Source organism: Canis lupus, chromosome 26 (genome assembly GCF_048164855.1).
Source record: "Canis lupus baileyi chromosome 26, mCanLup2.hap1, whole genome shotgun sequence".
In the NCBI taxonomy this organism is placed as follows: domain Eukaryota; kingdom Metazoa; phylum Chordata; class Mammalia; order Carnivora; family Canidae; genus Canis; species Canis lupus.
The window spans coordinates 25,656,231-25,669,744 of record NC_132863.1 but is presented as its reverse complement, the minus strand read 5'-3'; the positions used below and the strand labels follow the sequence as shown (position 1 = coordinate 25,669,744).

At 36.4% G+C, this 13,514-nt stretch overlaps 1 protein-coding gene, 1 long non-coding RNA gene, 1 other non-coding gene and 1 pseudogene across 11 annotated transcripts in view; 3 read left to right on the top strand and 1 right to left on the bottom strand.

Annotated features, from left to right (window-relative positions):
• The window catches only part of ITCH (itchy E3 ubiquitin protein ligase), a 153,224-nt gene that overhangs the window by 15,914 nt on the left and 123,796 nt on the right, over window positions 1-13,514 (bottom strand). For all 8 annotated transcript variants that reach the window (XM_072800670.1, XM_072800673.1, XM_072800669.1 and 5 more), the window contains 6 exons: window positions 12,498-12,570; window positions 11,489-11,560; window positions 9,312-9,400; window positions 7,111-7,270; window positions 6,531-6,664; window positions 6,069-6,209 (listed from right to left, as the gene is read on the bottom strand). In XM_072800670.1, the coding sequence (XP_072656771.1) occupies window positions 6,069-6,209; window positions 6,531-6,664; window positions 7,111-7,270; window positions 9,312-9,400; window positions 11,489-11,560; window positions 12,498-12,570 (669 nt within the window). The remainder of the gene's footprint in view (window positions 1-6,068; window positions 6,210-6,530; window positions 6,665-7,110; window positions 7,271-9,311; window positions 9,401-11,488; window positions 11,561-12,497; window positions 12,571-13,514) is intronic.
• LOC140618358 (uncharacterized) overlaps window positions 1-13,514 on the top strand; it is a 36,477-nt gene that overhangs the window by 20,085 nt on the left and 2,878 nt on the right. The window contains exon 3 of one of the 2 annotated variants that reach the window (XR_012018515.1): window positions 8,661-13,258. The exons of the other annotated variant lie outside the window; for it this stretch is intronic. This is a non-coding gene — a long non-coding RNA (uncharacterized lncRNA). Of the gene's footprint in view, window positions 1-8,660; window positions 13,259-13,514 lie in introns of those variants that run through there. 2 annotated transcript variants of the gene reach the window in all.
• LOC140618879 (U4 spliceosomal RNA) lies at window positions 7,751-7,892 on the top strand. Its single transcript, XR_012018883.1, has one exon. It is a non-coding gene; the product is annotated as a U4 spliceosomal RNA (small nuclear RNA).
• LOC140618922 (U4 spliceosomal RNA) lies at window positions 11,935-12,050 on the top strand (annotated as a pseudogene).

Genomic DNA, 13,514 nt, shown 5'->3' with positions numbered 1-13,514 from the left:
TTAAAAGGGTTCATATGCTGCAAAAGTTTCTTAAGCTTTTAACTTAATAGATTTCTCCTTTGCCAATGTTTTTGAATAAAAATACTTCTTTTGATGACTTATTTTAGAGAGAGTGTGCACACAAGTGAGAGAGTGTGTGTAAGTCAAGGAGTAGGGACAGCTAAGAGGGAGAGACAGACTTTCTGGCAGGTTTCCTATTGAGCGGGGAGCCCAAAGTGAAGCTGGATCCCACCACCCTGAGATCAGAACCCGAGCAAAAACCAAAAGTCGAAAGCTTAACTGACTGAGCCAGCCAGGTGCCCCTTGAATTAAAATACTTTTAAGGGGGACACCTGGGTGGCTCAGAGGTTGAGCATCTGCTTTCGGCTCAGGGTATGATTATGATCCTCTTAGGGTGCCGGGATCAAGTCCCACATTGGGCTCCCTGCATGGAGTCTGCTTCTCCCTCTGCCTATGTCTCTGCCTCTCTCTTTCTGTGTCTTTCATGAATAAATAAATAAAATCCTAAAAAAAATACTTGTAATGAAAATTCTCAAAAATCTCTACTGAATATTTTAGATTTCAACTTTGACTTTTTTTTTTTTAAGATTTGAGAGAGCACAAGAGAGATGGGGGGCAGAAGGAGAGGGAGAAGTAGACTCCCCAGTGAGCAAGAAGCTCAATCCTAGGACACTAGGATCATGACCTGAGCCAAAGGAAGATGCTTAACCATGAATAAGCTACCCAGAAACCCCAACTTTGACTTTAATCTTCATCTACTGGGTACATATTAACAGAGTTAAAAATCACAACAAATACAAGCTGGTTATTTTTTTCCATTTTAGTGTAAGTTTACTTTTTAACAATTAAAAAAAAGATTGATTTATTTATTCATGATAGAGAGAGGCAGAGGGAGAAGCAGACCCCATGCAGGGAGCCCAACGCGGGACTCAATCCCGGGACTCCAGGATCGCACCCTGGGCCAAAGGCAGGCGCCAAACCACTGAGCCACACAGGGATCCTAACTTTTTAACAATTTTAATGAGCAAACAAAAATATGTATTTTTGGCATTTGATCACTTGACAAAAAAAGTCTTAAAGTTTACTGAAGCCTCCAAAATTTTGGGAAATGGCAGTGTAGGCTGTAATGGACTAATCTGCCTGGTGATTATAATGATAAACTCTGGGCATGTTCTTAAAAAGAACTACTATTTTTTAAAAAGATTTTATTTATTTATTCATGAGAGACACACACAAGAAAGAGAGAGAGAGAGAGGCAGGGACACAGGCAGAGGGAGAAGCAGTCTCCTCCATGCAGAGAGCCCGAATCAAGACTTGATCCCGGGACCCCAGGATCATGCCCTGGGCTGAAAGCAGGCGCTAAACTGCTGAGCCACCCAGGCACCCCCAAAAACTACTATTTGAAGGCATTAGAGAAAAATCAAAGGCAGGGAAAAATTACTGGGCGTAACATTCTAGAAGTAGGTTGGCACATTGAAACAGATTCACATTACTAATAGGCTTTTCTCCTGAGGGCATTTCCCAGTTTAGAGAGCATAAGAGAATGAAGCTCAAACAGAGAGCAACAGTCTCATTGGGCTGAGGAGACATGAGGTTATTAGCAGTTTGAAGCTACCAAAACTGGTATGGAAAAATCCCAGAAAGAAAGAAGACAAATTCCAAATCTGCACAGGAATTTACTTCAAATCCTTAGCGGATTGCTAAATACAATACACATGTAAAGAATGATAAGCCTCCAAAGAACCCTGTGCAAAGCAACAACTGAAAAGTCAAAGACTCAAGCAGAAATTTCAGCAGCTACCTTGTGCCAGTGGACAAAATTTAAGTTTACATCCTACAAAGTTACATGGTAAACACCTTAGGCTTTCCATCGTAAGGAGAAAGGGCCATGTTTTTTTTTGTTTTGTTAAGATATTTATTCATTCATTCATTCATTCATTCATTCATTCATTCATGAGAGAGAGAGAGAGAGAGATGCAGAGACACAGGCGTAGGAAGAAGCAGGCTCCATGCAGGGAGCCCGACATGGGACTCGATCCCGGGGTTTCCAGGATCAGGCCCTGAGCCGAAGGTGGCGCCAAACCGCTGAGCCACCCGGGCTGCCCCAGAAAGGGCCATGTTTTAGGAATAAAGGTTATGTTTTAGGATTAAAGGGAAAATGGAAATAGACCAGCTCTAGCAAGCTTCCACAGGATCAATGTGATCTACCCTTAATTTAACTGCCTGTCAAAACAAAACTCAATATTCTTCAGAGGAAGAACAAAGAATCCAGAGTCTACTGTGTATCATCCACAATAAGAAATGACTATACGGGGATCCCTGGGTGGCGCAGCGGTTTGGTGCCTGCCTTTGGCCCAGGGCGCGATCCTGGAGACCCGGGATCGAATCCCACATCGGGCTCCCAGTGCATGGAGCCTGCTTCTCCCTCTGCCTGTGTCTCTGCCTCTCTCTCTCTCTCTCTCTGTGACTATCATAAATAAATAAAAAATTAAAAAAAAAAAAAAAGAAATGACTATACATGCCAAGAAGCAGGAAAATGTGACTCATACACAAGGGAAAATAAGTCTATAGAATTAGACTCACAGATAGTCTAATGTTGAAGTTAGCAGAATTTTTAAAAGCTATTAAAAATGTTTTAGAACCAAATGGAAATTACAGAATATCTGAGTATCTAGAAATTAAAATTTTATTGGATGGGCTTAATAACAGTGAATTCAAAAGCAGGTCAATTAAAATGATAAAAAAAAGATTAAAAATATATAAAGTATCTGAGATGGGATAGTATCAAAGGTTAAATATGCATCTAAATGAAGTCTCTGAAGTATGCAGAGATGGAATGAAGCAAAGGGAATATCATAGTGTCTCCAAATTTTCCACAACTGCTGAAATGGCATCAATCACAGATACAAAAAGCTCAGCAAATGCCAACTTGGATAACTATAAAAGCAATCCTAACTGAGTATATTAGAGTCAAAATGTTAAACAGCAAAATTAAAGAGAAACTCTTTGAAAAACCACAGAAAACACATTTCACTCAGAAAGAACAAAAAAGCCAATGGCTCACATCATCAAAAACAAGAGAATGACATTATTGAAAATGCTTAAAAAAAACAGGGGAAAAACCCTCTTAAGCTTAGAATTCTAAATCAGAATTTATTGCCAGCAGTTGCACACTAAGAAAAGTTATAAAGAAAGTTTTTTAAACTGAAAGGACATGGTCACAGATGGAAAAGCAGAAGAAAATTCTGCAGGAAGAAATGACGTGGATAGAACTAGGGATTATTATATTTAATGAAGTAAGTCAGACAACAACAAATACCATATGACTTCATTCGTATGTGGAATTTAAGAAACAAAAGGAAAAAAAACAAATCAAGAAACCCTCTTTATAATTCAGAATTGAATTCTGAATTCAGAATTTGGAATTCTGGTAGAAGGGACAGGGTATGGGGATGGGTGACGCAGGTGGTGGGGATTAAGGAGTGCACATTTGTTGTGAAGAGCACTGGATGAGGATGATGTACAGAAGGGCTGATTCACTATAACATACACCCAAAACTAATCTTATACTGTATATTACCTGGAATGAATGAATGAATGAATTTATTTAGATTATGTTTGTTATTTATTTATTTAGATTTTATTTATTCATGAGAGAGAGAGAGAGAGAGAGAGAGAGAGAGAGCATGCCTGTGCATGCATCAGAGACACAGGCAGAAGGAGAAGCAGGCTCCATGCAGGGAGTCCGACATGGCATTCAATCCCGGGTCTCCAGGATCACACCCTGGGCCGAAGGCGGTGCTAAACCGCTGAGCCACCAGGGCTACCCTACTAAATGGAATTTAAATAAAAACTTTAAAAAATCTAATAATTGCTTGAAGCAAGAACTAATAATAATGTGGTTTATAAGGTAAGAAATCTGACAACAGTTGCACAAATAGAGATAACTGAAATTATATTATGAGCTTCTTACTATTGTACAAGTAGTAGTGTAATATGTTATATAATATGTATATGATCTTAATTATAAGTGAGACATTAATTATAAGTGAGACATTATGGATATATATTATAATCATTAGAGCAGTCACTAAAATAATTAAAGAGGGATAGTTTTAAAAAAATCTGACAGGTTAAAAAAACTATTAATTCAAAAGAAGGCAGGAAAAGAAGAACAAAGGAAGTTAGGATAATTAAATAGCAAGGTGGCAGACTTCACTCCAACCATATCAGTAATCATATTAAATGTAAATGGTACTAAACAGTGCATTTAAAAAGTAAAGATTATCAGACTGGATGAAAATATTAAGATCCAAGAATATGCTACTTGTCAGAAACATACTTTAAATACACAGATATACAGGGCAGCCTGGGTGGCTCAGCGGTTTAGTGCTGCCTTCGGTGTGATCCTGGAGACCCGGGATCGAGTCCCATGTCGGGCTCCCTGCATGGGGCCTGCTTCTCCCTTTGCCTGTGTCTCTGCCTCTCTCTCTGTGTGTCTCTCATGAGTAAATAAAATCTTTAAAAAAAATTTTTTTTAAATAAATACACAGAGACAGGACTGAAAACTAAAGGATAGAGGAAGATCTATTACATAAATACTAGTCACAGGAAGGCTGGAGTGAATATATTAATATTTAAAAAGTGAAAAAGCAAGCAAGAGACCCAGAAACTGTAACTCAAGAAAAAGCAGATATATGGAAACTAACGCTGCTCTAAACAGAGCTGGTGTTGAGAATATGTGAATGAACTATAACTCTTGACACTAAAGTATCAATCAATTCAGCAAGCGTGAGAGGATACATTATAAATTATTTTACTTATAAATTTTATCTGATCTTAGAGTACTCCCCACAAAAATATCTGCATATAAATTTCAGATTCTTTTCAATGACTCAATGTTACATGGCATAGTGGTTACAGACTGGTATTTAATTTAAAAGAGTGACCTAGCACTATTTCTACTCTTAAAACTCCCAATTTGGGAGGAAAAAAGTGAAAGTTCTATATAATCAACATTCTTTTCTATCCCTTTATAATCTTCAAATTGTGGTTAAACTGAAAATATGCCAAGAAAAGGGGTATAAAACCTATCAGTACCCATTAGATTAATTCTTTTTTTTTTTCCATTAGATTAATTCTTTGTAAAATTTAGTTTAAGTTAACTGGCAGGACAGTCTCTCTACCCTGCTGCCTCCACAAGAATCTGTTCTACTTCTTATTCTGCTGCCAGATGTTCAAGTTGAAATTTAGATTGTCTACCTAATTTGGTCCTTAAATTTTTTTTAAGATTTATTTATTTATGATAAACATAGGGGGAGAGGGAGAGAGGGAGAGAGGGGGAGAGAGAGGGAGGGAGAGACACAGGAGGAGGAAGAAGCAGGCTCCATCCTGGGAGCCCGATGTGGGACTCGATTCCGGGATTCCAGGATCACACCCTGGGCCAAAGGCAGGCTCTAAACTGCTGAGCCACCCAGGGATCCCGGTCCTTAATTTCTTATAATGTGGCTTCTCTATCTACCACTTGGGTATAGTTCTAACTGTTCTCTTAAGGGTTATAATAACTTATTAGCCTCCATATCTTCTAAAGATTCCTCATTTTCCTTGGCCTCTGAAATTCAGGACATGGTAGAACGGGATATCAGCTCTGAGCTGCCTAAAAGCACCACCACACACTATACTTCCCTAGTTACTATTTGTGACTTGTGCTTTCCAGCCTTTGTATCTCTGCCCATTAACTTCAGTTCTCATTTCTACACAAGTGAATCCTCCCCAACCTTCAAAGCTCATATTAAATATGACCACCAGCTACTTGCTGCATGATTACAACTAAATGATGTCTCCCTCATTTGACTTTCCATAGCACTTTCCTTGTTCCTCTCTCAACATACTTGTAAGTTAGAAAGCAATCAATCACGTCCTTGTTATACATGATCAGTTCTCATAATGATTAGTAAAAAGGCAAACATTATTTTAAAATACTGTCCACTAGTATCACTAGGCAATTATCAATGTGCTGTAGCCCAACAGAAAGGCTTTGAAGTACATTAAAAGGAGCATTCTCTCACCTGATATATTCCTCTTTATTTTCTTCTGTCACAAGAATATTGCCACCATTAGGTTTCAAATCATGACTCTTGATTTCACCTAAAATTTCTTTATCGACAGAGAAGTACATTTCCAAACCACATTCCTCAATATTGTTTTCTCTGCACAAATGAAATTAATACTATTTGTTACACTAATTCAATCATATAAAAAGTATTTAACTAAAGGACTGTGTTCTTCAATAATTACTCTAAAACCATAGGATCAAAATAATATGAAAACTGGAAAGATTACGCTCTAAAGTCATTATATTTTTACCTAACATATCAGGTGTATTCTGTAAAATTTATTATACTGGATGAGACAAGTTTAATATTTAAATTCAATAAACCAATTACTTGCTTACAGTTTGGGCAGGTTACCAACATCATAATGAAATCATATAGACTATATTTTGATAAATTAAACGGAAACAAACTTACTTAACCCAGATGAGAGAATTGTAAAATTCTGGATCAATAGATTCTAAATCCTTCAGTCCAACTGGTTTGTTCAATATACGCTTATAGAATGGCAAAGAAAAACCTGTGTCTATGAATTTTCCATGGAACAGAGCCTATATGAGAAGAAAATAAACCTTTTATGATAGAATGTTAGATTAATTAATTCTTCATATAAAGCTCCCCTGTCATCTATTATGGCACATTTTTGGGAAAATAGCAAATATAACAAACCAATCTTTTTTTTTTTAATATTTTATTTATTTATTCATGACAGAGGGAGAGAGAGAGAGAGAGAGAGGCAGAGACACAGGCAGAGGGAGGGACACAGGCAAGCTCCATGCAGGGAGCCCGACGCGGGACTCGATCCGGGGTCTCCAGGATCTCGCCCTGGGCTGCAGGCGGCGCTAAACCGCTGGGCCACCAGGGCTGCCCATAACAAACCAATCTTAAAAAAAAATCTTAGTGATGAGAAAATTTCAAATGAGAAAGTTAAATGTTAAAGAAACAATACCTTAATATTGGTGAATTAGCAAAGTAAACAGAGTTCACCAGTACTTACCATAGCAATAAACCTGCCAATAAAACGAAAATATTTCAGGTGATCTGGATTGATGTAAGAAGCGGGATTGATCTGCAAGCAGTAGTTATCCTTCCCTGCATATTCAAACAGGCAATACATTGGGTTCAACACCTCGTGTGACAAAAGAAAGAACCACTCTCTGAAATCAAAAGAAAATTTAGGGTGAAAAAACCATGCCAATAAATCAAAGTGCAGTGCTACAAAGTTCTCAGGAATCTATACTCCTTGGCTGGTGACAGTTTTCTAATCTCATGTTGATTTTTAACTGCTTCTATTCAGATAGACATCTAGTTTATAGAGATGATACTTACACACTCCATATTATATTTCAGAGAATCTAAGACATCATCGACTTAAAAGACACCATTATTCAATGAGCTACTAAAAATTTTTCTAATTATAATTGTGATACACATCCCAATGTCAGAGACATTTAAATCAATTTATCAATTAGTGAGCATTAGTCTTAGAATCAATGAAATACTATTATAGAGCCAAGTTTAATATTCACTATTAACCCATGTAGTTAAAGCAACTGAAGGAGGTCTAATATTATTCCATCTGTTACTAAGCCTCACAGCAATTCTCATCAGATGTCACTGCTCTCTAAAAATCTTGCAGCTTTGCGCAGTGGCAGTATCATAGCCAATGAGGTTTATCTGAGGCGCGATTATTGCTAATTGAAAGAACTTCCAATTTCACAAAGACAATAAAACACTTAATTGAAGCCACTCATTCATTAGATAAATGCTCTGAGGAGCTCTAAGTCAACTGTGAAAATATCAACCAATATTAAAATAAGATTATAGTTACTATACACTATGAGTAGGCCTGATTAAACAGAAAGCAGAATGGATCTGGGCAATACAAATGATATTAGCTTGTGTCTGAGATTTCTTTTCCTATAAATCATGGCCCCTGGTGGTAATGCTGCTTATACTTATTAATATTATTTGATTTTCTAATTAAGAATAAATGCCCTCCTCCTGAATTACCTTTAACTTATACAAAATTAAATGTTTTTACTCATTATTTACCAGTGGTTACTTCACATATTTTCAAATGTGAACTTTAACACATAGCATAAATAAGAACTACTAAAATGTAACTATCAATTAGTGAGCAAACAAAAATGGAGGGTCTAAACTAGGTCATTAATAAACACTATTTCTAAAAAAAACAAAACAAAACAAAAAAAACACTATTTCTACTCTTCACAATAATCCTAGAAAAGCAGATGTGACTATTCTTATTTTACAGATGGAATGGAAGATATTTGCCCCAGGTTGTACTACTGAGTGCAGAAAAAGGATTCAAATCCAGTCTTGACTCCAAAGTCCTTGCTTTCCATACTACCACTGCTAGGCAAATATTTAGCCTGATGTGCTATACTATTATGGAATAAGCAAAGGAATTTCTTACTTGAGTTTGTCTTCCAGGGTATGATTAGAAACTCCAAATATTAAGAAAGCAGAATTTAAAATTTTGATACATCCCTCTGTATTCTTTTTTTTTTTTTTTTTTTTTAGATTACTTATTTATTCATGAGAGACAGAGAGAGAGAAAGAGAAGCAGAGACACAGGCAGAGGGAGAAGCAGGCTCCATACAGGAAGCACAACGTGGGACTCGATCCCAGGTCTCCAGGATCACACCCTGGGCTGAAGGCCGCGCCAAACTGCTGAACCACCCGGGATGCCCATCCATCTGTATTCTTAAAACAGATATATTATCTCAGTTGGGAATTGAGTGGCTATTATCTGTATCAGTAATCTGTGATGGGGAAAATAACCTGATCACTATAGGGCCTTGTATTATGTTCTATGGAACAAATATGAGGTAGTAGACTAAACACTGATTTCTGGTTGTATGATGCAAACTTTGCATCCAGGCTCTATATCTTAGTTATGTACCTTAGGTGAGTCTCGAAACCTCATTATTATCTATAAAATGCTACCTCACAGGATTATCCTAAGGAATGGGGGACCATTATTAGTCCCTTAGAGAGACAGTGTTAAATTAGTGTTTGCTGAAATTCTGTAGCTGCAGCATAATAAAGGTACAATAATAATTTGCTACATTCATTTTCCTGAAATATAATATTGAGAAAATACTTGCAAGCAAAGTGAATGATACCTTTGGAAGAAAGGAACTAAGTTCTGAGTATTCATATTATCACTACCTTGCTACACCTCCATAATCTAAACCTTCTTCTCCTGGAAAAATCACCCACAAACGTCTTCGCAGATCTTGGGGATTGAAGCTCATTATCTGCAAAATAATAAAAGTAAAACAATTGATAAAAACAGTTGTTGAAACACCATTCTACCAGTTTTGGATCTGAGATATTGATAAATACCAATTGGAAAAAATATTTTAAAATAACATCCTTTAATAAATGTCTAATATATATATTTTTTAAAATATTTAATTTATTTATTCATGAGAGACAGAGAGAGGCAGAGATATATACAGGCAGAGAGAGAAGCAGGCTCCATGCAGGGAGCCCAATGTGGCACTCGATCCCTGGACTCCAGGATCATGCCCTTAGCCAAAAGCAGATGCTCAACTGCTGAGCCATCCAGGTGTCCCAATAAATGTCTAATATTAAAATATCTTTTTCTTTTGCAATTTCCCCTTGCAATTTCTCTTTGCAATGACCAAAAACCACATACTACCCCAAACAACTTTATTCACCACTTAGGAAGAAAATTTGACGCTAATTTTGCTATCAGATTTGTCACTCTTCAAAGCAATTTTTTTTTGTTTCACATCTATTTGATGGATATCAAATCTAGAGTGACAATTTTAAACAACTATTTCAGCACCATCTGGTCTGTCATTCTGCAAAAGCCTTTAAGTTTCAAAAGTCAAAAAATAAAGGGATATTTAATCATGTTTTGTATCTTTCAACACTGCAATAGCACGTTATGTTCCAAGAAATTGGCCTACCAGGGACTACTACACCGTAGTTAAGAATATGAAAATTAGAGGTAGGTAATGACTGGGGTTGGGAATGGCCTTGGAGACTTACATCAGATCAAGGCAATCACTCATAATTCTCTAGCCTTAATCAAGCTCTGCTGCTAAAAAGCTATCTGCTCCTACTTAGCAGGATGCCAACTGGCTTTTTCCTTTAATATTACTGAAGTTCCATTAAACATGTACATAACTGTTTCTGAAAACAAGTAGCCAGCTAAGTCAGTGGGCCTGTCAACCATCTTAGATGATTTCTTTTCCATTCATTTTGAAGCTGTAGCTACCATAATTATCATAGGGGTTTGATAATAAAAAATTACATCTATATCCGGCCATAAAATAAGGACTAAGTAGATGTTTTCTTTTTTTTTTTTTTTTTAATATTTTTTAAAAACTTATTCATGGGAGATAGAGAGAGGAAGAGACATATGCAGAAGGAGAAGCAGGCTCCTTGCAGGGAGCCCGATGTGGGACTCGATCCCAGGACTGGGATCATGCCCTGAGCCAAAGGCAGACGCTCAACCGCTGAGCCACCACCCAGGCGCCCCAAGATGTTTACATTTTAAGGCAGTTTTTCACTGGCCATTTTAATCTTCTCTACAACAAAATCACTTAACATATTTATTAGCAGTTGGTAAGTTGCAAAATAAAAGTGTTAATTAACTTGGGTTCTGAGAACAATAAAAGCATTGTTGACTACTTATGAAAAAAATACTTTTTTTAATTTTGGTATTGTAAGCAATGACCAATTTCTTTCCTACATAAAAAATTTTTTTTGTTAAATTATGAGTAACAAATGTTTATTGTAAAAATGCAAGTAACACACAAGTATAAAAGCAAAGTCTTCCCCTCTTCCTTTCTACCCATCCAATAATGTTCATAAAGGTATTTCCAGACTTTTGTCTACCCAAAAACCTATTTTCTTACTCAAATACCTATTTCAAACTGAACACTAAGCATAGAAATGAAAACCTGAAACTCACCAATTACTTTAAATTACTCTGACATTTCAAAAGCACACAAACAAAATTATCTACATGTTCCTAAATTTTAAGTACTAATGCAGCTGGCAATACTTAATTTAAGGACTCCAACTCAAAAGCCCAAACTATTTAGACTTAGAACCAAAAGTGGCTCTGGGCAGGCCACCACATGGCAAACCATCAAGTGGATAAGACAATACCTGGGCTCCCTGGGTGGCTCAGTGGTTTGGTGCCTGCCTTTGGCCCAGGGCATGACCCTGGAGTCCTGAGATCAAGTCCCATATTGGGCTCCCTGCATGGAGCCTGCGTCTCCCTCTGCCTATGTTTCTGCCCACCCCCCTGTGTCTCTCATGAATAAATAAATAAAATCTTTAGGAAAAAAAAAAAAAGACAATACCTGCTGAAAGGAATCTTCAAACAACGTTTTTCTTGTCACTGTAATCTTTATGTGCTGTGGCATGGCCAGTTGCTGAAACAGAAGAATGATTTAAGTTAACTCTATTAAAATGGCCTATCAAAAAACCAAGAAAGTGAAGTTCTATTTATTTTTATCTTTGCTTAGAGAAACAAGTAGACTATGAATATGAATTTATTTCAATAATGTTTAATCATGCATTTGTGAGTATTCATGCTAATTACAGATCATTTGATATATTAACAAAAGAAAACAAGATCTCAAAAAAAAAACAAACAAAAAAAAAAGAAAACAAGATCTCATATGCAGTGGTTACTTAATGAGTCAATTAAATCTTTAATTTTATTTTCAAAAAGCTAATTTAGATAATTCTTGCTTGTCTAGGTCCAGTTAACTACATGAGTTTGAAGTTGAAAAATATTCATCATAGCTTTGTGCAGAGGCAATATCGTAGCCAATGAGGTTTATCCAAGGCGTGATTATTGCTAATTGAAAAATATTCATCATAGTAACACTTTGACTAGTACATTAATTTTATTTAAAACCCATAAAGAAACCAGAAAATATTTATATATCAGAAATAACGGATCACATCTGGGAAGAATACACAGAATGTAACTATGTATATGTGTGTGTATATAGACATATCTCAAAGTCATATCAAATGTTAAGATATGAAAAGGGCTGGTTACACTCTATACATCAGAAAATGTTTTAACTCATTTGTTTGAAGAGTTTTGCAATCAGTTATGAGTACTGAAAGGAGAGTAACTGTTTTTAATTCAAACTGTTTCAAATTTATTTTTCTGGATCACAGAAGCCAATGATCTAACTGATAAATCTATTTCTTTGCCCTAAAAATAGAAAAGATAGATTCCAATGTTTCCCATTTTACTGGTTTTTCTATGGTTTAATTATTTTCACAATCACTGTGTAACATAAGCAACATATAACAAGGGAAAGGGAGTACAGAAAAAGTTCTGATACTGACCTGACACCAGAACCGGAAATACTGAACTTTTGCCTTGAAGTCCCGTACATAGGCTATCTGTGGTCCATTGTCTCTGAGGAGGAATGTTAATATGACATATATAGCAGCTTATAAGATTATATATAGAAGACGAGCTAACTACCACATCCTTCAGTACTCAAATATAAAAATACTGTAACATTGCATCCTCCTAACACCACCTTTTAAAAAAAATTTCCCAGGACTAGTTTTAAGAGACAAATTTAGATCTTCTAAAAGGCAACACTGTGGGATTTTCTTTTATATATAGTGAAATCTAACAGGACTAGGTAAAGGAAATTTGATCTGGGAATGTTGCCTATCCCCAAATCCATTCTTTCCTTTATCCTCAAATCAGACTCCTGATATGTACTTGGGCAGATTGCTAGCTAGAATAAAGATTACATTTCTCAGAGTGGTTGTGAGACTTAACCATGGCTGATGAGCTGTGGTTGTATAGGACTTCCATGAAGGCTCAAAAAGAGCAAAGAAGCTGGAAAAGGAATTGTTTTTTTCTCTTTCCAATTTGTTCTTCCTTTATATTCCAACCCAGAGTGTTATTGATTCAGCAACCATCACACACTATCAGGTAACCTCGAGAAAAGAGCCCATGGCCTGGGATGGTAGAACAGAAAGAAAGAAGCCTAGATCACTGATGACACCATGGAGCGAGCTTTCTTTTCTTTTCTTTCTTTTCTCTTCTTTCCTTTTTTCTTTCTCTTTTCTTTTTTTCTCTTCTCCTTCCTTCCTTCCTTTTCTTTTCTTTTCTTTCTTTTCTTTCTCTTTCTTTTCTCTCTTTCTTTTCTTTCTCTTTCTTTCTTTCTTTCTTTCTTTCTTTCTCTCTCTCTCTTTTCTTCTTTTTCTTTCTTTCTTTCTCTCTCTCTCTCTCTCTCTCTTTCTTTCTTTCTTTCTTTCTTTCTTTTAGATTTTATTTATTTATTCATGAGAGACACAGAGAAAGAGAGGCAGAGACAAAGGCAGAAGGAGAAGCAGGCTCCA